Source organism: Lepidochelys olivacea (assembly GCF_965140295.1).
Source record: "Lepidochelys olivacea isolate rLepOli2 genome assembly, chromosome: 5".
Taxonomy (NCBI): domain Eukaryota; kingdom Metazoa; phylum Chordata; order Testudines; family Cheloniidae; genus Lepidochelys; species Lepidochelys olivacea.
The window spans coordinates 85,163,652-85,189,266 of NC_140415.1; the positions used below are offsets into that span (position 1 = coordinate 85,163,652).

General features: G+C 38.6%; 1 protein-coding gene across 1 annotated transcript; it reads left to right on the plus strand.

Moving 5' to 3' along the window:
• The first annotated feature begins 9,280 nt into the window (after positions 1 to 9,280).
• On the plus strand, positions 9,281 to 24,796 carry DIRAS2 (DIRAS family GTPase 2). The gene is made up of 2 exons (XM_084629449.1): positions 9,281 to 9,659; positions 24,021 to 24,796. The coding sequence occupies exon 2, from the start codon at positions 24,059 to 24,061 to the stop codon at positions 24,656 to 24,658; it is 600 nt and encodes a 199-aa protein (XP_084485575.1). The 5' UTR covers positions 9,281 to 9,659; positions 24,021 to 24,058; the 3' UTR covers positions 24,659 to 24,796.
• Positions 24,797 to 25,615: the final 819 nt, after the last annotated feature.

The window sequence follows — 25,615 nt, forward strand, 5'->3', positions numbered from 1 at the left end:
CAACTTCCACTCAGGTCATGCACCAACCCCATCTACAGTTCTTCAGATCACACATGCATTAGCACATTGCTGATTTCTTACACACACCTCGTCTTCCAACCGCCTAAAAATAGATCTCAGTTGGGTAGGTGCAGCTGCATTTTAAAAAAAATCCTCGGGCTCAGTTTCTGCCAGTACACTTTGTGCAGTCACTTACACCAACACAATATATGATTTGATAGCATTGTATGGCCACTTTGCACTCATCATGTACTTGCATAAATGACTGCACAATGTGCAGGTCTGCAGAGAATCTTCCTTCACTACAGACCACCAGCAGAGACACCCTGCTATCATAGATAAGCACTCTTCCTTCCAGCCTCCTGCACATCTGATGGAGAAGGTTGAAATATATCTGAAGAAAACCCTAGTAAATGTTTCTGGAAAGTCAATCTCTGTCGTTATTTCTTAGCATCCTTAACGTATTACCCGCCTTGGGCCAGCTCCTCGATTTTGGTTCAAGCTTCACTCAGACCAGAGCAGGGGGAAAGGAAGTAGCATTAAGCCATCTTTACACATCCCCTCCCCAATTCTTGTGCATCTGGTCCATGATATAAAGTAAGGCAGCCTCAGGACTGTTCTACAGTATATGGCTACCCAAAGCCCCCAAAGATCTTTCCAACAGGTATTGACCACTGGAGTGCAGAGTTGGCTTGGAGATGCCTTCTTTTCTTTAGGCATGCTCCTTACACCAATGGTCAAGGGGGCAGGGGATGTAAGAGAAGCTATGGCAGCCCTATGCTGCCAGAGACTGGATTTAGTAGGGTTGCAGCAACTTCACGTCACCGTATCAGCAGCATGGCTAATAATCTGCTTAATAATGATTTTACTTTCAAGATTTAGAGTACTAAGATCTAAGTGGCTTTTGTTTTCCATAAATCACAGCAAGTGCAAATACAAAAGGACAGAAAAAAAATGCCTTACAAATGGCAGATACTGATTTCTTGTACATGGGCCAGCCCCAAAACTGGCAAGCCACAAAGGGGCCACAAAATCCCAACATCTTCTTAGGGCCTGGGCCAAAGGCAGATTAGCCAAACCAGAGAATCAGGGCTACGGTCTTCCTTCTTGTCTGTGAAAGGTCTAAAACTCTGTGAGCTATACAGATACATAATAAAGTAAAACAGCAATAGTAATAATGAACAATATACACACTCCCCAAAGTCTGGTACTGGATATCAGCAGGAATGAATTGGGGAGAAAATGAAGCCTGCCTAGGAACTCATGGGACTGATCCAAAGTCCCTCAAAGTCAATAGAGCATTTCTATTGACTTCAATGGGATTTAAATCAAGCCCCAGTGGAGTATTGCTCAGTGTATTTACTAGTGCTCTGAGCACCAATGGCAACCCGGTCAGCTCCTGTGGAGTTGGGCTAGCAGCATAGAGCTGATGAGGGTGGTGTAGCTTTCTGTACCCTATTCCTCTCCCTCATGCACTCACCCAAGACAAAACTGAATGTAACATTTGATATCTGATGCCGCTTCTATGTGGGAATTTTGTCCTGCCTTACTAGGCGGACAAACAATTTAATGGGTGTTTCCAATATCTATCTACTGTGATCCCAAGAGACAGCTGGAGATATGCTCATTTTTACATAGCGTACACGTAACATGGATTCAGTGTTGACCAAGAAGCTCTGTCTTTTATTAGGACCTTGCATGTTTGACTCTCTAAATGTGTGCACAGACTTTAGACAGTCCACATTTTCCTAAGCAGGTCACTTGTTCGCTGAGTTCTCTCTCTAAATCAGGAGTACAATGTTTATGCTTTCAGCAGCACAGTGATCACACAGATTGCGTAAGACTTTCCTCTGTGTACGAGGCTTTTAATAGTAAGATTCTCCCAGGGCTTTGTGCCTCTGCCTCCTAAAGCCTCCCTGTCAATTGGAAATGAATGAGATGTACATGTACATATTTTAAAATTTCACAGCAATATTGCTTGGTGCCTTTTGGGGCATTCTTTAAAATGAGTAACAGAACTAGGTCAGTGTTATATGAAGCATGAATTAAAAAAACCCAACACCGCGCACTAGAGTGAAAAAGGCAGCTGCTCCCTTTGCCATCCCTGTAGTCTTGGTAAATTGAAAAAAAAAAGGCTCTAGGATAGGCATTAAGGAGCAAATCCAGCCACTGTGACCACACAGGCTCTCTTTGTAGCTGTGCAGACCTGGTCTTCCCTGTCCACACAAAGGGCATGTGGAGCCTGTCAGACCAGTCCAGCCTGCACCACAAGCTAGAGGAAGAATTCCTACCCTCCACCCTGACCACCGACCAGCTTGTGTGCTGCTGACCAGGATTTAGGTCTGTGACATTTGCTGTAGGACATTTATACTAATGAAGTATTTTTAATTATTATGTGGTGATGTGTGCCTGAGATTCAGAATATTCTTTACAAACGCTGAGCAAGTTCTGCCCTCCTACACACCCCAGCAACCACCCCACCTCCCCCAAACTCAGTGGGACTGCATGACTATCACTGAGAGCAGAATTTGGTCCATTGTGACTCCTTACTCCCCTACAAGGAATCAATAGATAAATGTTATCACATAGTACACAGGTGTGCACTCACTGCAGGTGCACCTTCTTGTGCCTGGGTCTGCAAATTAGATTTCACCTCCTACGGTGCTCCCCAGCCATTGGTTGCTCGTGTTGTGGCCCTTCTCTCTGTCCATGGATTGGGACACGCCCTCTTCATGACATGACCCTCTGGCCAAGTCAATATAGAGTCCCACCCTTCCATGATAATAAAGTTCCATTGGACAAACTGTCCGGATGCTTCCTCACATGGTCTTCCATTGCATGTCTCCAGGTCCTGTGCCATTTTTGATGTTGCTGGTAGGACAACCCAGGCCCTCCTGCTATTCCAGGTTCCAGCCCTGGGACCCTATGACTAGCAAGCTAGGTACACTCAGTCTCCGATCCTGTTGCTGTTGCCTGAGCTTCTTCCTACCCCACCTCTCTCTCTCTCTTTTTGCCTATCACTGGGTTTACCCCCAGAGCTTCTTCTATTCCCCTGGCTACTTCACTGCTCTAGCTCTCCTGTAAGACTCCCTAATCCAAGGCAGGGCCCCAGGGCTTACTCTCCTCCTGAATCTCCTCCTTGATCTAGCCAACTCCATTTCCCACTACCGCGGAACTGCAGATGTCCTCCTGCAGCCTCTTCTTTTTCCTTTCCTATCATATGATGGCACAGCAGCCACAGCATGCGATGCTATGACCACCACCTACTGCAGTTTTTGCATATGTAAAAATCTACATCCTCTCATGCAGGCCTGGATCCTTAAAGTGCCACAATGCTTTTTAAAGGCTACCCCACTTTCCCAGTACTCTCATCAATACTTTCAGGCTGTACTCTTTCACTGTAAGCACTCTAAATATAGTTACTTCACTTCCTTTCTCACATCTATTAAGTATAGCATTATCCTCCAGTTTAGGACATAATTCATAAAACCTTGGTCCAAAGTTCTTGACATTTCTTCTTACGTTCTACTTACTCAGAAGAAGGATCTCTAAATCAGCACCCTCAATTTTTAAGGCACTGTTTGCATCTGCCATTTCATGGCCTAGTATCCTGACGTGCCGGAATCTACACTGTTACAATATGTACACCTAATTGTACTATCTCCGCAGTTAAGAACAGTATTTCATTGATTAAGTCATTCTGGCTTTCTGAGGGTCCCTTTCTGATTACCACTATACCTAATAAAGAGTCAGATAGGATAGCAGTCACAGTTGGACGTACCTTATCCGGGTCAGTAACAACAGTATGCCCATCAATTCAGCCATCATAATGACCACAAAATTAGATCTCTTAATTCCAAATTCAGGGATACTTATGTCATCACCTCTAGAGCCGTCACTGTAGTTTTAACAATGCTGACCCCATTTGCCATGTATAAGCTCATAAATCTAAATCATATTTGACAGTCCTGGTCTTCCCTTTGTTTAATCACATTATTTGAAATCCACAACGAGAGAGACAACTAGCTGTAGTTTGATTTCCCCTTACTAAAGATTTTAATTTCTTCCAGACCTTCATTTTCACCCAAGTATTTTACCCACCTGTTGACTGTGTTAGCATGTGGGAGTTTGTGGCACCCAGTTACTTCTTGTTTATTTAATTCCCAACAGTCCTTGTATATTCATTAGTGCTCTTATCTTCACTATTTCTATTAATCATAGCTCAAAAGGTTAAATCTAACACTTTCATCCTTCAATTTATAGCCATTTCTCCAGTTGCTACCTGCAGCACACAAAATGGTGTCATAATACTCATTCCATATGTGATTTGCAGAGCTTGGGCTTGGATTGGCTCTGATTTTTTAAGTGTTGATTTAGAAGCTGAATTAAAGGCTTGGCATTCATAATTTATAGCTGGTTTTATTAATGTTCTACACAGCATCAGCAACATGTTCTTATGTGCACTCCAATTCTTCCCGCAGTACATTTAAGCAGATTCATCCTGTCTTTACACTTAGTCTTGATAGTATCTATATGACCCTTCCATGGTAGTTTGTTATCAAACAATTCCTAAGAATGTAAAATTTTGAAATACCTGCCTTTTTTTGTATAAAGATATAGGTTGTTTTCTTTCCCAATCTTCCTTTTTGTGAAGATAATTCCCTTTGTTTTAGCCAGTGAGAATATCAATCCCTGAGTATTTTCCTATTCTGAATTCCTCCTGAGTGGCTCATTGGCCTGCATACCAAACATCTGCAAATAGGGTAATACCTGTTCCTGCCCATGTGTTCTCTGGGACACAATTAATCTTGTTAAACAGGATTGGGCTGATAACACTCCCCCATGGAGTGCCACTGGTAAGTTTATAAATATTGGACAAACTTGCCCCCACCCTGTCTTCTATGGTTCTATCACTTCAGAAGTCTCTTACACACCAGAACATTCTTCCTCTTATTCAAGTTGCAGCTAGTTTGTACAGCAAGCCTTCCCTCCATAGCATGACATATATGCTTTTTCAACATCCAAAAGGATAGCTATCATAAACTCTCTGTTCCTCGTGGCTTTTTGTATTTCTGTTTCTACTCTTACAATATGATCAACTGTGCATTTTCCTTTCCTGAAACCATTTTGTACAGTTTATAATTTCATTTTTTCCTACTGTGCTACTTATCTCTCATTTATCACTCTTTCCATAAATTTGCCCACATATTGTGTGAGGGCAATAGGTCTATATGCATCCTGTCTTGCACATTCTGTGGGTAGTATGCTTTTCCCTATACATAATTATATAATTTTATTAAAATGCTGGTAGGTGCTTAAGCATTGCATTACCTATGCTCTCTTTACCTGGGGCTGTATTTTTACTTTTGTCTATAGCTTTTCTGAGTTCTTGCATGCCGAAATTTTCATTGAGTACATCATCTTATATTCTACCCAGCCTTGTAAGAGCTCACAGGTTTCTTCAGCAAACATACTTTTTTTGTTCACAAAACTCTTTACTTTGATTTGTGTCTCTACTATCATTCTGGAACTTTTGCTAAAATGTCTGCTTTTCCTAAGTTAAGAGTTTTCAACTTTATCATTTACTATAAGACCAGGTATAAATTTGTTTTTACTCCATGTACCATTTCATTCTTTTCACTTCTTTATATATATCTGAAGTGTTGAAAGCTTTGTTCATTTTCCCACAGTACTTCCTCCAACTCTCCTTCTTTGCCTTTTTAATAGTTCTTTGTGCCACTGCTTTACATCTTTTATAGCTCATTAAGTCCTTGCTATTCATTGTACTTTTTGATTGTTTGTATGCCTTATTTCTTTCTTTACTTGCTGCTTTACAATATTCATTCCATGCAGAAACTGGATTTCTGAGTTTGTGGCAATTTGACATCTTGCTTATCGTTAGGTTGACTGCTGCTACAACTCCCTTTGTTATATTATCATGAAATTCTTCTAAATTATCACTTATACAATTGGTACTCAGATACTCAGCACACTTACTCTTAAGAGTCCCCAGTTGGCTTTTCTAAGGCCCAAGGTATGAATTCCTTCAGCGTTTTCAACATTACCGTGGTCGTGATATGTAAGTGGCATAGAGAAGTGATCACTTCCCATTCCATTTTCTTTATAGATTTCCCAGCTGTATTTGCTTGCTATATTGCTTGTCGCAATTCTCAGATCTAAACATGAAAAGATTCCATCCATCCACCTAATTAAAGCTAGTAGGTGCTCCACTATTGAGCATTACCAGCTTATGCATGTCAATGAACTGTTTGCCATTATAATCAGTTTTCCGATTTTCTTACAATTCATTATGGTTATTAAGGTCTCCATAAATAATACATGGGCCTTTGACATCCTTAACTAACTCCTCCAATTCTGGATTGTCTAGTTTTTCCACATGGGTTGTAAACAATATAGATGGGTATAAAGGTACTGTTATTCTGCGGAAGAATCTCAACAGTGTTGTACTCAACACTTAAATTCTATACATCTATTTCAATGTAATTAAGACCTTCTCTTTCTAAATATACAGAGCCCTCCTGCACTTGTTATTTCTCTATCACATCTGATTACATCATATTCTGGAAGTCTAAACTATATTTTCTCACTAATCATGTTTCTTGTACACATAATGTCAGGTTTGTCTTCCACTTCAAAAACAGTTTTCTTTAGTTCCTGACCATGTCTTATTAAACTATGTGCATTCTAGCAAAAAAAATGTTAGAACTATGATGTTTAAATGACACTATTACTTTCATTTAAAATTGTGATGAATGCGATCTATTGAGAGATTGCCTATATGCCAATACTTTTCTGCTGCTTTTGTTATAATTTTTATTTTTTCAATCTTCTTCCCTGTCTGTAAAGTGCATTTAATCAATTCCTTCATAAATGCTGTAAATTTATTTTTGCCTATAAGCACCACATTTTCATCTATTCCCCTTATATTATCTTTCCTGCCGTAAGCTACATATCGTTTTACCAGTAGCTCTTTCTACTGTCACTTCCTGGCTTTTATATTCCCTATCCCAGCTCCTCCTGCAGCTGGGTTTCACATGCAATTATTGCTTATCAATCCCTGGCTTCCCTCCAAGTACATCATATAAAATTAATTGGCCCCTTCTGGTCGACATTAATACACTCAGGGTTTATGTGGGATGGACACCTTGTCACACATGGTATCCCTTTCAATACAAAGATTAATGGCCCACGTATATACAGGCAAATCTCCTGGTAATTTCAATAGGGATATAGCCTGAGTAAGGATTCCAGGACAAGAACTCATGCATGTCAGTATAGGGACTTATCAATCATCTCCAAAGGAAAAATTAATTTTTTGGGTAAGGGAGAATCACACACATTGACCAAAGGAATATTTTGGACAGGAAATAAATTGAAAAGAATGGGAATCTCAAAAGGACTTTTTCTTAAAAGCAGATAACTCTGATTAGAAAAAAATTCCACTGAAATGTAGTTCAACAGTTAAATCTCCAAGCCATGAATGAAGTTTGAATGTGCAAAAAACTCACAGAAAGACATGGCTCATGAAGGGCTTGCTCCTGCTCTTTCTCCCTTTGAAGTGAATGGCCAAATTCTCATTGATTTCAATGACAGCAGCATCACAATTCAGATATGTAAACTGGAAAATTATTCGTTACAGGCTGTGCCTGCATGCCAATACAGAAATAGCCAAGCTGAATCTGGAGAAGTACTTGTACTCTTCTCTGTCTGATTCAAGCATACGGGGCCAAATTCCACTCTCACACTATGGGGGGATTGCACCAGTGGATCTGAGAGTCCAAGTTGACCTGCTGTATTACAAAGTTCCTAGAGTATGACACTTAGCTATGAAAGGGTGCTTATTGCCGAGCTGGTTACAATTCTGTAATACCACTGGGGCTCAGAGTCACGATCTCTTGTTGGGAAGCACGTGGGATAAGGAGGTAGGAAGTTATCTGTACCAACCCTAGGTGCAGATTGCTTCCTCTAGGCACATTAAAATAGTCATAATCTGGTTAAATTTCTACTGTGACACATACATCTACTGGAAAAACCTTTCATATATGTGTTCAGCTGGTGCCCATTAAGATTAATAATGGAGTCATGCTGAAAATAAGCAAAACAAAACCTCATGAAATAAGTGTGTCATTGAATTCCAAACATCAGACCAGTCAGCGCAGCCATGGTGAGTTTACCACTTGCCTCCTTCAGCAGCCATGCAAGGCCTGAAAACTGACCACCTGCAGACCCATTGTGAGGGGCAGACATAGCATAGAAAGGCTGCTCTAGGGGACTTAGCACCACCTGCACCCTGCAGAACCAGTGCTCCATAGCGGCACATTCAGAGGCATCATTTATTGGAGGGATGAGCACAAGGCCAGTTCTTTCAAGACTTCACACGCCTACATATCACAAGCTCTGAATGAAGGGTTGAGGGTAGAAGATACTGGTGCTCCAAGCCCTGCTGCTGGGTTATGGAGTGGTTACTCCCCCCCCACCCCCCAACTGCACAGACAGCCTGTTTTTTTGGTGGCTTTTGCAATGGGTCCTGGGATTTGGCCCTGAACAAAAAACTCTTCTGAATGTTAAAATGGGCATTAGTATAGAAGAGAAAGGGAGTGACAGCCTTTAGATCAGATTTTCACAACTAATCATGAATATTTACCAGTGCAGGTATAAAATCTATTCATTCATTTTAATATGGTGACTATTCATAAAGAAAAATGAAACTATTTTACTTGTCCCCCCAAAATACCAAAAGCAAACAAGCAAAAAACCTCACTTGCTTCAGGTGAGTGGAATTTTGCAAGGCTGAGTTAGACCATTAGACCAAAAAGTGATTTTTATTTCATTTACAATAAATTATTTTATTTCATTTTTCCAATAAATCTTTACCAGAAGGGGCCAGTTCCTCACCTGATGTAGATTAGCACAGCTCAAGTGACCTGAGTGGTGCTACACTAATTTACACCAGCTGAGGACAAATCCAAGCATATCTTGGCGAGCTTTATAAAGCTAAAAGGAAAGTGCTTGCTCCATATTTAGCTACTTAGAGAAGGGAGATGTGTGTACATAGATGAATACATACAGCAGTCTTAAAATTACAAAATACTAAATGTTTGGAGGACCTACAATAATTAAATGTAAGACTAATTGTACAAATAACATGGCAGTTGATAAAGTGACCAGAAAATTCCAGCCCTTAAAAACATATATATGTTCCACAGTTACTCAGTAGGTGGCACTTAAAAGCTTAGATGAGCTTTGCAGTCGCCATTTAAGTACCAGCAGCAGCCGAAGCTGAAGTCAGTCCATCTCTGAGAGCAGAGAGTGTGTGTGTCTGGAGGGAGATTGCAACCAAGCCAACAAAAGCATTAACCACGGCCCAGGCACCCAGAGAGAGAGAGAGAGAGACAGAGAGAGACACACACACACTAGAGTAGGACCAGAACAGCAAGAGCACAGGTAACAGAACAAGGATCAGACAGCAGCAACCAACAAGACACAAGAGAGAAGCAGCCGGCTGAGTTACAGCTCCTTTATTTAAAAACAGATAGCTGAGGTTTCTCTCGAGAAAACCCACAACAGAAAGGCTCTACTGCTGGTACTATGACAGGCAAGAATTGAAGAGCATTTGGCAGAGTTGTGTTCCTTCTCAGGTAATCTTCTTAAATCATTTTTCTACTCAGCATTGTATAAGAAACATTAGCTATGTATTAAAAGTAGGTGAATTTTTTTTCTTAGCCAAATCCAGCACTCTTTCCTCAGGCAAAAGTCCCACTGAAGTCAATGGGAATTTTGCATGAGTGAAGATTGCAAGATTTGGTCCTAACTGCATATCTCATGCAGATGAAATATTATGTTTATAAGTAATGGTTGGAAAGAAAGACTGGAGCTGGTGACAAGAGTACTGGCTATATGTGGAAAAATGTTTCTTAGTTTACTGGGATATCAGTAATAGCTTTGTAACAACATTTGAAAAATATTTTCATTCAAATACGATGGGCTAAATTCTGCCCTCATTTACACCAATGCAACCCATTGGTTAAAAAGATGTTGTTCTAGTTTAAATGAAGATATTTAACCGTATATGATGGAAAATGGGAGGGGGAAATGTTGAGTATGAATCAAATTAAAAAGATTTTCTCTTTTTCTAAAGCAATAGAACTAAATTTTAGACAACTCTTGAGTATTCCTCTTGCAGGCTGACTATTTTTATTTTTACTCAAAGTCTCACCTTACTCTTATTGCTGTTTTCTCTGTAAAATGTGGGCTGTTATATATGGTGAAGTACACAGTCACAATGATGTGAAAGTTGAGGACAGAGCAACAAGATTTAAGTAATATCCTTAAAAGTATTTTTTAAAATACACACATAATTATATGCACTAAATATTTATTTGCCTGTATGTACAAACTATATATAATGCATGTATGCACTATATACATACACACACACACACACAAACACACCTCTCAATATAAATGGAACTTTTATGGTTGATCTTTATCGCTACCTTTGCCAGGGTTTACAGATTCAACTGAATCAAAAGTATTTACAGATCCTACAGTTTTTAGATTTGGGTCAACTGGCCATTTCGGTGTTTCTTCACTGACTGACGGCTTTTTCTGGGGTGTAGGGAACTGCCACCCAGGGTTCCAGTTACATTTACTGTGCATTTTATTAGTCAGTCCTTGGGGACTGTTAGGTGTCTCATTGCTAAGGTTTGTAAAATGAGTGATACCACAAGATTCCGTCCTATCTCCAATTGTATGTAATCATTTCTAACCCCAGGAGAATTTCAGCTGTTCAGCTGTAAATCTATTGCCCTATAGAATCCTAAAGTCTGGGAAAACATTTGAATGATATGTCCAGCTATTTCGTTCTCAACCCTGGGAAGACAGAAGTCTTACTGTTCAGTAGATGTTTTCAACAGCAGGAGGTCTCTTCTTTGTGTCCCTATTTGTGTAGGCATGTGGCCACAAAGATTAGGAACCTTGGTATCACTTTTGACCATGCCCTCTGCATTGAAAGCCAAGAACCGAAGTGATTTTCCCCCAGTTATGCCACACTTTTGTTTATTCCAAGATGGTCTAATAGCAGAAATGCATGCCTTTGTGACCCTGAGGCTCACTGTAATAACCTCTTCAAAGACCTCTCAGCTAAGTTGCACCAACATTTGGCACTTGTTCAGTAACATGACTGCTCACCAGTTTGAGTCATAATGATTATATTACATCTGACCTGTATTCTCTTCGTTTCTATTCTTTAAAGTGGTGGATTCAAATATGAATTGGTACTGCTTGTTTTTAAAGCTTTTGTTGGTGTTGGCTGTGGCCATACATTCAAGACCTGTCTGCTCACTGAGCTTTCTGCTGAGAAATATTTGTACTCAGACACATCTGACCATTTGAAGGTCCAACCATTGTGTCCAAAGCTAGCAGATGAGCACAATTTTGTTGTGGTATGATGTGAAGTGCATCCCCCCACTGAAATCTCTCTCATTTTCCTCCCAGCACCCTTTTAAAAAGCACCTCACTATTTTCTTGTTCAAATGTGATTTTTACAATGACTATTTGAGGGTCTCTATTTGCTCCCCAACAGTCTCTTTCCCTTTTTCAATAAGACTCTTCAGCATGTGTGTGTTATAATTCAAAAGGGGCATCATTTTATTATACTGTATTTGTTTGTGTTTTGCTGTGCGTCTCCATGAATGTTTTTGCAGTAGTGGCGAAACTTCTAAAATCAATGTACACATTTGTGCACTTCACCCCCAATTTGCATATGAGCACCCAAGCATTTCTACACCTTAGTTGGAACTGCACTCACATCAAAAGCTTTGATCCAATAGTTTACTGTCTTTACCGTATATTGACATGCTATTCAGTTCTCCAGATTTTTTTTCTTTTAATACTTTTCATCTTTAATCAAGCAAGCATCAGTGTTACAGACTAGATCCACAAGGAAAAACAACCACTGTGCATTTGTGAAGGCTGTTACATGATGTTACAAATATGGACCCCCCACCCCTCCTTTTTAAACACACATTCTAGTAAAAGGCACTTTGTCCACAGCAAAATGTCACCTTTAAAAAAAAATCAGTCTATTTGGTTATCTTCAGTTTCAGCATAGCAAGAAAAAACATTATATAGGATCATCTGAGCATTGGCCTGCTAAACCCAGGGTTGTGAGTTCAATCCTTGAGGGGGCCATTTAGGGATCTGAGGCAAAAAAAATTTGGGGATTGGTCCTGCTTTGAGCAGGGGGCTGGACTAGATGATCTCCTGAGGTCCCTTCCAACTCTGATATTCTATCTGTTTTCTGGGGTTATATCGAAGTTTCACATGGAACTAGGGACCAATTAAATTATCTTACTCTAATTGCTGGAAAAGACAGCAAATAAGAACTTCCAGGTGAGAACATGTCTTTAAATCTAAATTGAACCCCAACCTATTTTCTGTTTGAGATTATTTAAAAAAAAAATTCAAACAATAAGTCCTTTCCCAGATCTTGTACCGCACTTGAATAGGATGTAAAGAAAAAGAGAAGAGCAAAGTTTGTCAGCACCTTAAAATGAGGAAGAAGAGACTTATACTAGTGACATGAAGACTCTAATTTTCCTCTCTCACAATGAAAGTCAGCAGCAGCTTCTCTGGAGCAAATGAATTTAATGCCAGAGGAAAACTGATGTAACAGAGATCAATCTCCCAGATTTCCTAAAGGGTGGGAGTGCTGCCAAACCCTGTAGCAGTGAAATGCAGCCTACCTAATAGTTATTGCAGCTAATGGGATAGTTTCTGGTTGAGACTGGATTGGTGGCACTGAAGTGCTTGCATACTTTCATATTCCTGCTTTAAGATGGACGTGCAGTGCAGCAAGGCAACAGCATACAAAAGGCAAATCCATTTCTGGGTTGTACAAGGTGCTTCAATTTAATGTCCAGTAACTCTGACTTAAAATCAATGTCATGCACAGTTGAGATAAAAATAAAATAAAATAATATAATTGTATGTTTTTCTTCTCCAAACAAGTCTAACTAGGTTTTTATCTTATTTGAAAAAGTCGGTAATTTCAACAGTCAAATATCAGCTACAGCTGATAATTGAAATATTGAGTTTTAAAAATAAGCCCCAATGGAGAAAGATGGTCTCCTTAAAATCTGCCAAATTCCTTCAACCAAACATTGCAAACTTCAATAGAGAATAACTGGGAAAAGATTTTTTTATGTATAAGTATGTTTCATTGTATTTAATTTACTTATTTATATTTACTTATCATTTAGTCTTAATGATACTATTTTGTTCTTAATTCATGTGTCTTCTTTCTTGGTAACATTGGCTGAAACGAGAAATGAGGGAATATAATGAAACAAAGGTATATTTACCTCAAACACAGAGCAACTACTGAAAGTCTAAACTAACAAACAAGTTTGTATTTTTCTTTTATTTTTAGTAAACAGTCTTCAGTCTTCTGAAATTCAGGAGATTCCAAAAGGAAGAGATGTGGGTTTTGAAAATAAATGTTGAAATTGTTTACTTTAAAGTAAATCAAAAATATAAACTTATAAAACAAATTCAACTTTGCCTGTTCACTCCTGCAGTTTGGCAGCGAATAGATTCGTATGAACAATTAGAAACCCCTTTAGAAACCCATTATTGCTATACAACAGTATACAAATTATACCCAGATCTTATCTTAAATCTTTGTTTTACAAACAGCTTCAAAATATAGTTTAAATCACTGCATTGATTGTTTGGTATTTTGTCTAGGGGTTTTATCTTGTGAAATTGAGATATTAAGACAACGGGCCAGGTTCCAATACCTTTACTCAGGCTGAGTAATGCTTTATGCCACAGATAATATAATTGACTTTAATGGGACTATTCTGGAGTAAGGTTCTATTCAACATGAGTAAAGGTATCAGAATCTGGCCCAGTGTTCATGATAGTCATCACGATCTTCCTAGCAATAGAAAATAAAATTTGTTATGGTTTTTCATAAGAAAGGACTATAGGATTTGGCTCAATCTCTAACTGTTCTGCTTCCATTGAAGATCTGGACCAATAGCTTTTTGTCATAACAGTAAAATTAAGCTTTTCAGGACTAAAGTACTGTGCGGTTAGAATAAACAAAACATTTGTAGTTTTTCTGTTATTCCCTCTAGCGAAAAGAAAGTAGTCTGAAGTATGTATATATCTTTATATACATAGTGTATCAGTACATAGTTGCCAATTCTTGTGCTTTTTATCATGAGTTTCACAATATTTGGTGTTTATCCCACTCTAATCAATTTGTCTAAATGCATAAAGTTACACATATTCATAAGTGTTTGCAGGATCAAGGCCTAAATCTGATCCTGCAGTCCTTACGCTGACAAAACTTCCACTGAATAAGGATTCTAGGATTTGACAGACGGGCATAGAATAAATAAATTTAACAGCATTGTATTTTATTTTGTGAGGGCCAAATCCTGCTCACTTACCTCAATTTCAGTTTAATTGGAACTACTCCTGAGAAAAAGGCAAGCAGGATTTGGCCCTAAGTATTTAATGGACTAAAGTGCTGATTCATTATGGTACTTAAATATGTGTGTAACTTTAAGAATAGGAGTAGTTCCATTAAATCAATAGGACTTCTCATGTGCTTAAAGTTAAGCCTGATTTTAACTACCTTGCTAAATTAGAGCCAAAACTATTAAAGATTTTTTTTTAATTTACCAGCATCAGAAACTAAAAATTAACATGGGGTTTGTTAAACAAATATTGGACTGGTACTCATTATACTGGATAATAGTTTGCCTTTTGGTTTTGTCATTTTATGAAATCCGTTCATATTTACATATGCATTTCTCTAGTGCTCAGTCCTCCAATGCATGATGCACTCTGGTCACAATCTAACAAAGCACTTAAACATGTCCTTATCTTTAAGTCTCATGCTCATAATATGGGTATCATCTTTGACTTGGACGTTTCTCTTGGTCCTTACATCCAGACTATGTCTAAATCTTAACAATTCTTTCAGCATAAGATCTGTAAGATATGGCCTTTCGTATCCATGTACACAGCTTAAACTCTTGTCCAGGCTATAATCATGTCTCAGTTACTGATACATGATTCTCTCTGGCCTTGACAAACATAATCTTGCCCCACTCACATTCATCCAGAATGTTGGAGCAAAAATCATTTCCCTACCCCGTTGCTTTGACCATGTCACACCTCTCTTTGAATCCCTCCATTAGCTCTCCTTTTTCCATCACATTAACCAAAAGCTGCTTGTCTTCACTTTCAAGACCCTGCGTGGCCTCACCCCACCCTACCTATCATCTCTGATTCACCATCAAGATGTTGACTCCCACCTCTGGTCAGCCCACAGGACCAGCCTCTATTGCCCACTTTCAAACAATCACCTTCATACTTTCTCTCATGCTTCCCCTCATGCTTAAGAGGCGCTCCCCATAAACATCCATAAAGCTACCTCATTATCCTCCCTCAAAACTCTCCTCTGCCTTAATACCTGTAAAAAATTGACAACAAATAGGCTGCTGGTATGCCGAGACCACAGCCTATCATGCTGACCATCGTCATCTTTGTTTCTTGTATTTCCATCTTTCTCCATCTGTTGTCTCTTGTCTTACGCTTAGATTGTAAGCTCTTTGGGGAAGGGACTTTCTTTTCATTCTGCAGTTTTACAGTTCCTAGCACAGTGAGGTCCTGGTCCATGACTACGGCTCCTAGATACTATGGTAATACAAATAACATTGTCCTGGGTTAAAAACTAGTCAAGATTTTATTATTAATATGATATCAATATAGAATACTTTTTTTCACTTTACTGAGGGAAATGTCTTCCTAGAAAATGTCTTCTGTACAATATTTCATAGGTGTTCAAACAGTTTTAAAGGACACTCATTTGGAATATTATTTGAACCTCTTTTAACCATACAGGTGCAAACTTTGTTTCTACACAATTAAACTAACCTCAGGAGAAATGGCATGCATTGGAACTGATTGTTCTATGGATATTTTATCTTTGAAAAAACATAGAAATTAATGACTGCTCATTGAAAATATGCCAGTTACTTTGCAAAATCAGAGCATAGCTTCTGTAATCAATGAATGATATAGCTGCTGGGTTCTGCCTCCTTTAAATGCTCATTTGTCTTTGAGACAGAAGTGTAGGGCTCTTGTTCTTAAAAAAAAACTTTCAATATTAAAGTCACTGTTTTATTTGCATATTTTGGGACAGATTCTCCATTGCAGTATAACCACTGTATTTTGCATTGTGGATGAAATCTGCTATGAAGCCAGTGTATCCAGCCTGAAAAGATCATCCCAGTTCAAGAGAGATGCTCTGGTGGCTTGGACAGGCTTTATGCTCTCCCCTTCGTTGCTGGTATCAGAGAAAGGAAGATGGGTGGTAGCTGAACAAGAGTGTGTGTGGCCACTCCAATTCACAGGTTTTATTTAAAGCGATTATGCTCATCTAGTCCAATCTCCTGCAAAATACACACATTCCTACCTGTGGTTTTGACCCCATAGTGCTGTTATCAACCCTTTGGCTGCTCTAACTTAATACAGGGGGACCAATCCCGCATAAATCAGTGAAGTTCACAAGTGAGCTTTTAGCAACTTTTGTACCCCCTTCCAGTCAATTTGCATTGTGTACAGTTCGGAACATAGGTAACCCTTCTGAGTAGTTTGAGTTTGTGCATCTTACAAAATACGTGGAGTAGAAGACATCCTTATTCTCAAAAAACAAGCAAAAATTACTGAAGAGCGCATCCCAGACAGAAGATGGAGTGTGAGGGCCCAGAGCCTTATTTTGATTTCCCTGTACAGAAACTAATGCTGTCCACTGTGAAACCACATTATTCTACTACCCCCTGACTGGATTCACATGCAAGCCAATTAGTCAGTATTGCCTCTCCCATTTACCGCAATTTGATTGTGACTACCTTTCATCATGAACCCTGGCCAACGCTAATCCCGCTTTTGCTCATGGTCCCTGAACAAAGCTCTTGAAGTCTACAAGCCTCCACTGAATCACTGATCCAGTTAGTAACTCCCTTCCTCATCCCACACACAGTAACTTTTCCAGTGATTACTTCAAAGCAATTCTAAACCCAAATAAATAATCATCTTTCCAGTGTCCAATAATAGAACATCATTCGGTCAACATGACCCAGCATATTCAGAAATAATCACATAATTTCTAATCGCTGCACCCAATGACCTAGACAAAAATCACTGATTTCCTTTTTAATTATATTTTTTTCACTGTCAAGAGCTTTTTTGCTACATGCATGCCTTATATCCAGTATTCAGAAACAATGTTCAATTGGACTAAGTTATAGCTCTGATTTCACAAAGTACTTGTAAACACATACTCACCTCCATCTCTGTGCAGCAAAGCACTTTTGCAACTGCTTAAATGCTTTGCTGAACGGGGACCTAAATCACTTGAACAGACTCCCTTTATTTCTATAACCCAATACTTTGTGGGCACCAACCATCTGACCATTACCCCCTCTCCATTATACACCAACAAGCATATCAAAGGCTATTAAATTCTGGGACACACAAAGAAGATTTGGTATTAATTGATCATACAACATGCGCATTATTCTTATAGAGAATTCTACATTATTATCTGGCTTTAATTTAGTTGAACGCTAGCACTGGGCGTGATTCCTAGCTCATTGAAAAATACATAGGAGTGCCTGCATAAGCAAATGTGCTTGGGAGATCTTTTATCACTTGTTCTAATAAAAATTAACAAATATTGGCCAATGGCAAAACTCTAAAGCCAAATGCATTTTTTAAAGATACTAATCCTCCCATTCCCAGGTTGCCTAACCACATGCTCTTTTCACCCAAACTTCAGCACTGCTGCGGTGGTTGTCCCAATCATGCATTAATATATCTCAAAAGAATGTAATTACTCAAGCTGGAATTGGTGAGAATACAGGGGTTGACAACTGTACTTATGAAAAGTACCAGGGGATCTTTAATGACCAGGGTCTTTGTTTTACATCTCATCTGAAAGACGACATCTCCAAAAATTGTGTCCCTCTCACCACATTGTCATTCTCTACTGACTCAAAGGACACCTAACAAGTCACCCGCTCCCTTTCCTGCTTCATCTAGGTGTTCCTTAGAGGTTTTCAATCCTCTTGCTGATCCTGCTTACTAGCTTGTGAGATCTGACAGCATAAGGTAGAATGGCTGTGGGCAAAGGGAATGCACAGCAACACCGTTAAGAGGTTCCTGGAATATACTTCATTCTAAATTCTATATTGCATAGCAGGCATTAAGAAAACCCAAAGAGATCACAGGTCAATTGGCTTAATGACTTTTTGCACCACTTAAATGATCTGACCAAAGCACAATCGTACCACAGCTTTGAAGTCCCTCTTCACATCACGACATGAAGGATTTTGTTACATTTAATGTCAGACACCAGGAGATTCCCCTCCTTTACTACAGAGAAGGTTAGCTCCAAAACAGTTGAAATACATACGAAACCTACACTTTGCAAAGGTATATTAATAATAAATAAAAAACCTTTTTAAAAACCTTAACGTCCATTGTCCAATAGCTTCCTGGAGAGCATGGAGTTGCCATCGTGCACAAAAACTTTAAAACATGGTAGTTATCAATATATGGATTAACTAAAAACAAGGCAATTTGCTATAGTAGCTTATCAAAGCAGAGGCTGAATATGACAAAACACTCAGACAACAATTTTGTTTTCTGTCTTTTCAGACAAACTGAATGCATGAGATAATTTTAATTACTTTCATTAGGTCTTGCACTCTATACACCATGTCTCAACCTATGTGACTTGCCTAGTAGCTTTGTATTATACTTAAATGCTCTGAAGAAAGACAGAAGTTATTTTGAGTTAATATTTTCTCCTGGGTGAGTTTCTGCTCTAACCTACAACTACATGGCAATTAGCACTGTGAAAATATTCGTTCTGCTGATAAAAATGGCATGAACAATCCCTCTGTCAGACCCTCAGCTGGTGTGACTTGGCAGTGGAGCTGTGATTTGACTTCAGTGGTGCTATGACGATTTACACCCACTGAGGATCAGGCCCGTATATTTACAAAGTATTTTTTTTATTCACCACTAGAATTAAAGACGCTTTTGACAGGCACAGAATCTTTGGGTTGCAAGAAAAAAAAAACTTTTAGCTGTTACATTTTCCCTTTAAAAGTATCATGTTTCCACCTGGGGCAAAAAATTTTTTAAAAATTCACTATTTTGCCATGAAAACAGGAACAAAACATATCATTTTTGTCATGAAAATTTTGTTCACTAATAAATATGATGAAATTTTGCCTATTATTTAACAACCAAATGGTCATGAAAACCTCTGCTTATGACTGCTCACAAGTAAGGTCCACTTTAAAATAATTTTGGCCATTTGCTCTATCTTTTCTTTACCTGTCTGCCTTAACCGGTCAGCTAGACTTTTTTCTAATGAATTTTAATGCAGCAAAAAGACACTATCCAGATATGGTTATATTAAATAAATGTACAGGCGCAATGAAGCAGATAATTACATGCACAAATATGTAGATCTATTTTGTCTAGTACAAAAAAGGCCATACTCTTCAGATCTACCCATATGTTAGTGCTCCAAGGTAGGTGTTTAGTTTTGTTTAGATTCTTAGGCACTAAAAGGGAGTCAATAGTACCTTTGCCTTCATTGATTATGGGATGACTCATGTGAGTGCAGACTGCAGAACTGGAGAAGACAATAGGAATTCCATTTGCAGAGTGCTTTCAGAATCTGGTTACTTATTTACATCTACTGAAGTGCCACCTTCTGAAAATATTCAGGTGCTGGAAAGCGGAAGTGCCTGCCCGATTAGTGACGTATGTGCTTGTTTCAGGCATGCAACTCAATATGACAGGTGTATATCCAGCATGGGCTTTGCTCTCTCTCTCAGCTACCTGCATTTGTATCTCAGCAAGTGCATCTACATGTCTGACTAGTGTGTTATTTACACTTTATTTCATGGCCAAGAACAATCCTTGTAATCATCTTGTACTTTCTGGGCTGCCTATTCCTCAAACATGCAACCACTCCATGGTTGTCCTACCACTGAGGCAAAATTTCCATGTCTTCTCTAGTCTCCATCTAGATCAGAAAGACTATGAAAGCATAGTTATTCACTAAGCATACCTTTTATATAATTCCATCTCTAAAATTCTGTTTGGAAACTGATGAATAGGGCTAAACTCATTATGACAGAGGTAAGTGAATTAATCACTGCACTGAAAGTTTATGGTTGCCTAGGACCCAGTGATCATCACCTGATTACATTCAATATGGGCAAACAGAGGACATTTCCAACCAGTAACACACACACACACAAGTGCATTTATATATATATTGTATACACACACACAAAGCTCCAAAGGGGCTAATTTCCCAAAGCTGACAAAAAAGATGACGAAAACTGAGTAGGAGGAAAATATGAATGAAAATTGAAAACATGAGTTCTAGATGGCCCAAAATGCACAATTCCACAATCAAGAAAGAAGACAACATTGACTGAAAGCCCATCCTGGTTCAGTGGCAATGTGAAGGCAGTAATTAGAAATAAAAAAAGCAATATATAACAAAGAGAAAAAAGGGAAATGAATAGCAATCAATGTAAGTGAGAAGTTATAAAGTATAGATAATTGATAAAATAGGATGAAGACATAGAATCATAGGACTGGAAGGGATTTGGAGAGCTCATCTAGTCTAGTATCCTGCACTCAAAGCAGGACTAAGTATTATCTAGACCATTCCTGACAGGTGTTTGTCCAACCTGCTCTTAAAAATCTCCAATGATGAAGATTCCACAACCTCCCTAGGCAATTTATTCCAGTGCTTAACCACTCTGACAGTTAGGAAGTTTTTCCTAATGTCCAACCTAAACCTTCCTTGCTGAAATTGAAGCCCATTGCTTCTTGTCCTATCCTCAGTGGTTAAGAAGAATAATTTTTCTCCCTCCTCCTTGTAACAACCTTTTATGTATTTGAAAGCTGTTATCATGTCCCCTCTCAGTCTTCTCTTTTCCAGACTAAACAAACCCAATTTTTTTAATCAGGGAAAAATCCATGGCTAACAGGAGTAAGAACATAAGGAGATTTTTAAAGTATATTAGGAACACAAGAAATCTTAGAAATAGTATAGGTCCATTACTAAATGGAGATTGAGATCCAGAGACAGAAGAAGTGTTCAATAAATATTTCTGTTCTGTATTTGGAAAGCAGGAGGATAATGTGGTTGGATCACATTTGTACTTTCCAGTCTATTAGTAACCAAGGAAGATGTTAAACAACAATATCTACTAGGGATAAACATTTTAAAAATCAGCAGACCCAGATAATTTGCTCCCCAGAGTCCTAAAAGAACTGGCTAAGGAGGTCCCTGGCCCACTGATGTATTTTATTAAAAATTAACATGGGGAAATTCCAGAGGACTGGAAGAGTGCTGTCATTCTGCCACTATTAAAAAAAAATAGGCTTGAATACCTATAAGCTTGTTAGTCTAACATTAGTAAAAAAGCTGATTTGGGATTTTGACTAATAAAGAATTAAAGGAGAGGAATATAATTAATGCCAGTCAACCTGGTTTTATAAAAATAGGTCTTTTTAAACAAACCTGGTTTCATTCTTTGAGATTACAAATTTGATTGATAAAGGTAACTGTAGATGTAATAAACATACTTTTTAAAATACATTCGACTTAGGACCATGCAACATTCTGATTTTAAAATTCAAATGATAAAATATCAATAAAGCACATGTTAAATGGATTAAGAACTGGATAGCTGACAGATATCAAAAAAATAGTTGCCAATGGAGAATTCTCATCAAATGGAAGTGGAGGTTCTAGTGTTCCAGAGGGACTGTAATAGGCTCAGTGATCTAGGAACAAAGAATGCAGGCCAGACCTACAAAATGGGGGACTGTATCTGGGAAAGCCGTGACTCTGAAAAAGAGTTATAGGTCATAGTGGGCAAACAATTCAACATGAGCTCCCAGTGCAGTGCTGTGGCAAACAGGGCTAATGCAATCTTTGGATGTATAGACAGGGGAGTAGTGAGTAGGAATAGGGAGGCGATTTTACTTCTGTGTGTGAAATTGGTGAGATCAATACTAGAATACTGGGGATACCAAAACAGCATATATTTTTTAAAATGATGTTGAAAAATTGGAGAGGGTGAAAAAAACTCTCCAACATGATTTGAGAGCTGGAGAAAGTACCTGACAGTGAGAGGCTTAAGAAGCTCCATCTGTTTAGTTTATCAAATAGGGTGACCCGATGTCCCAATTTTATAGGGACAATTCTGATTTTTGGGTCTTTTTCTTATATAGGCTTCTATTACCCCCCACGATTTTTCACATTTGCTGTCCGGTCACCCTATTATCAAAGAGAAGACCAAGAGGTGACTTAACTACAGTGTGTAAGTACTTTCCTGGGAGAAAATACCAAGTAACAAAGAGCTCTTCAATTTTTTGATCAAAGAGATAACAAAAACAAATGATGGAAACTGAAGCCAAACATTCAAATTGGAAATAAGGAGTAACTTCTCCATCTCTTGATGTCTTAGAGACATGCCTTTCTGGATGATATGCTTTAGTCAAACAAGTTATTGGGCTCCACACAGAGGTAACTGGGTGAAATTTAATGGCCTGTGATACACAGAATGTCAGACTACATGATCTAAGGGTCCCTTTCTGGCCTTAAACTCAATTAAACTATGAACTATCCTTCGTTTATTCTCTGCTTCCCCTTTTAAGGTCCAATTTGCCTGCCCTTATGCCTGCATAAGTCTCACTGAAATTCAGAGAAGTTTTGTATCATTCAGGGCCTGACAAACACCCACTGAAGTGAATGGGAATTTTTCCATTTTTTATAAATGGGTACTGTGTCAGTCCCAAAGTCAGCAGGATTAGCCCTTAGATAAAACCATGGTTATAGCCAAAGTTTCTCTAATTCTGGAACTACCATAGTTAACAGAACCTTGGATACTTTTTTACACATGGAATACATTATTGTTATTATGACCAGATTTATAGTTAGTTGCTTAGGGAGAGATTTTTGGTGACAGGTAATCTTGCTGAACCTACTGAACTTCAAGGTTGACAGAGAACTCACTACCAAGTATGCCATGCAGTATCATTCCTTTAATAGAGTTGACAGTATGATTCTTTTCAAAGTCTTATGAAGATGCAGATATCTCTTTTCTCGTAAATATAGACCAATATTAGCATGCAAAAATTATAATGTGCAATAAATAAAATCAGAATCAAAAGCTATAGTTTCCCTCTTGAATTATAAATGAGCATGCTCATTTAGGAAATAAAACAATATTTTTGAGGTAAAGCCAAAGTGGTGAAAACCCCCAAAGGCAGACTATGAAACACTTAGTGCTACCAATGAAATATTAGCACTTATCCGTTAGTTTTAAGTTTTGCTTCTGAAAGGTATGAATTGTACAACACTGGAGACAAATTCTCTATTCACAGAAGAGGTGTAGCATGGGCAGAAGGATAAGTTCACACACACTGGTCTCCCCATCAATATGCCTCAACAATGACCTGTAGTAAGTCTTCTATGGGTGAGAGTGTAACTCCATCTCCATAGCACATTCAGTCTCTTGGTAGACAGACTGTCAATAAGGATGTTAAATGGATGGGTATGTTTTGGGCTATGTACCTTTGCCCACTAGTAACTGGACTTAGTTACACATTCAATTTACAAAGGCCACCAGATAAGCACAAAATAGCAGCAATTTTCATCCATTATCAACCTGCACTGGGTTGGAATCCAGAAACAGTGCTGAGATGAATTGCTCTATAGCCCTTGATCAGTCCTTTTGAGTCATTATGTATTATTAATGTGCCATTACTTCAGTCATTTTCTCAAGTCTTTTTTACCATATAAGTTATAAAGCATTTTCCCCATGGAAAGCTGAATTAATATTTTGTTGCATTTTCCTTTATAGGTTTCCCCCCTAGTTGAGCATCAGATACAGTGAAAAGCATGCCTGAGCAAAGCAATGATTACAGGGTGGTGGTGTTTGGAGCTGGAGGAGTTGGCAAAAGTTCCTTGGTCTTGAGGTTCGTCAAAGGCACTTTCAAAGAGAGCTACATTCCCACCATTGAAGACACCTACAGGCAGGTGATCAGCTGTGATAAGAGCATATGCACTTTGCAGATTACCGACACTACTGGGAGCCATCAGTTTCCAGCCATGCAACGTCTGTCTATTTCCAAAGGACATGCTTTCATATTGGTTTTTTCAATCACCAGCCGACAGTCCTTGGAGGAACTCAAACCCATCTATGAACAAATATGTCAGATTAAAGGGGATGTGGAAAGCATTCCAATTATGTTAGTGGGGAATAAAAGTGATGAAAACCAAAACCGAGAGGTGGAGAGCAGTGACGGCGAAGCCATGGCCAAGAAGTGGAAGTGTGCCTTTATGGAGACTTCTGCCAAGTTGAACCACAATGTGAAAGAGCTGTTCCAAGAGCTGCTAAACCTAGAGAAACGCAGGACTGTGAGTTTACAAATTGATGGTAAAAAAAGCAAACAGCAGAAAAGGAAAGAGAAGCTGAAAGGCAAATGTGTGCTCATGTGAAAATTGCATAGTTATAAAGCAACCATGTAGTCTCATTCTTTCTGACAGAACCCAACATGAAACCTATAGACAATGAGGAACCATGTAAAATCCTATTTATTAGTAGCTGTTATGAAAGAAATACACTAGATTTTTTTAAAAGAGGAGTTTATTTGCTATGAAAAAAAACTCCCAGCAACTCAAATTATAGTTAGAAAATAAAATCAAGAATGAAAAAAGTAGGAAAGGATTTCTAATTTTAAAGCAAATAGAAGAAAATTTAATTCCTTATTAACAATATACTGCACTATGGAAGGACTGGAAGTCAATTACTTATGTTTATTATGCTGTTTGCATATAACTGTAAAGGAAGGTGATATATCTACATAATGCAGATTTAGAAGAGAAGGAAATGCCAATGAAGAAATCTAGAATGTATAAATGCATGTAGGATTAATTTATCATAGCCTTCAAGAATGCTGGAGATAACACAAATATTTTTCTGTACAAGTCTTGGTGCTGACTGTTCATGGTTGAAGGGTGTGGGGAAGAAAATAACCCTGGAGCTACCAATTTATAAACTATTGTACATTTGAGGGAAGTAAAGGGGTTATGCAGCGAAATGTGATATTGATTCTCCACTTACCATATTATGTCCCTCCTTAGTATTATGCTGATGAGCAGTGTTTGAACTGAATGATGGGGAGGGGGGAAAATCTCCTTGGGTCAGCGGGAGATCATCCCCTGCTCTCTGGACCCAGCTAAACCATCATTTCCAGGGATGGCCTGAACTTCTGGCCCAAGATATTTCCGAAGAGCAAATATTTGCCTTTGGAGCATGTCAGTTTATATCATATGGTGTGCAGATGGGGGAAAATTTTCCCCCAGGAGGACATACTCTGGACTCCCTCTACAAAGGCCTCTGTGGAAATTATTCAGTTCAAACATTTCTGATAAGAGCACAATATGATTGGTTAA

Excerpts from the sequence above, each read along its gene's own strand:
- DIRAS2 (XM_084629449.1), top strand. The coding sequence starts at position 24,059 with ATGCCTGAGCAAAGCAATGATTACAGGGTGGTGGTGTTTGGAGCTGGA.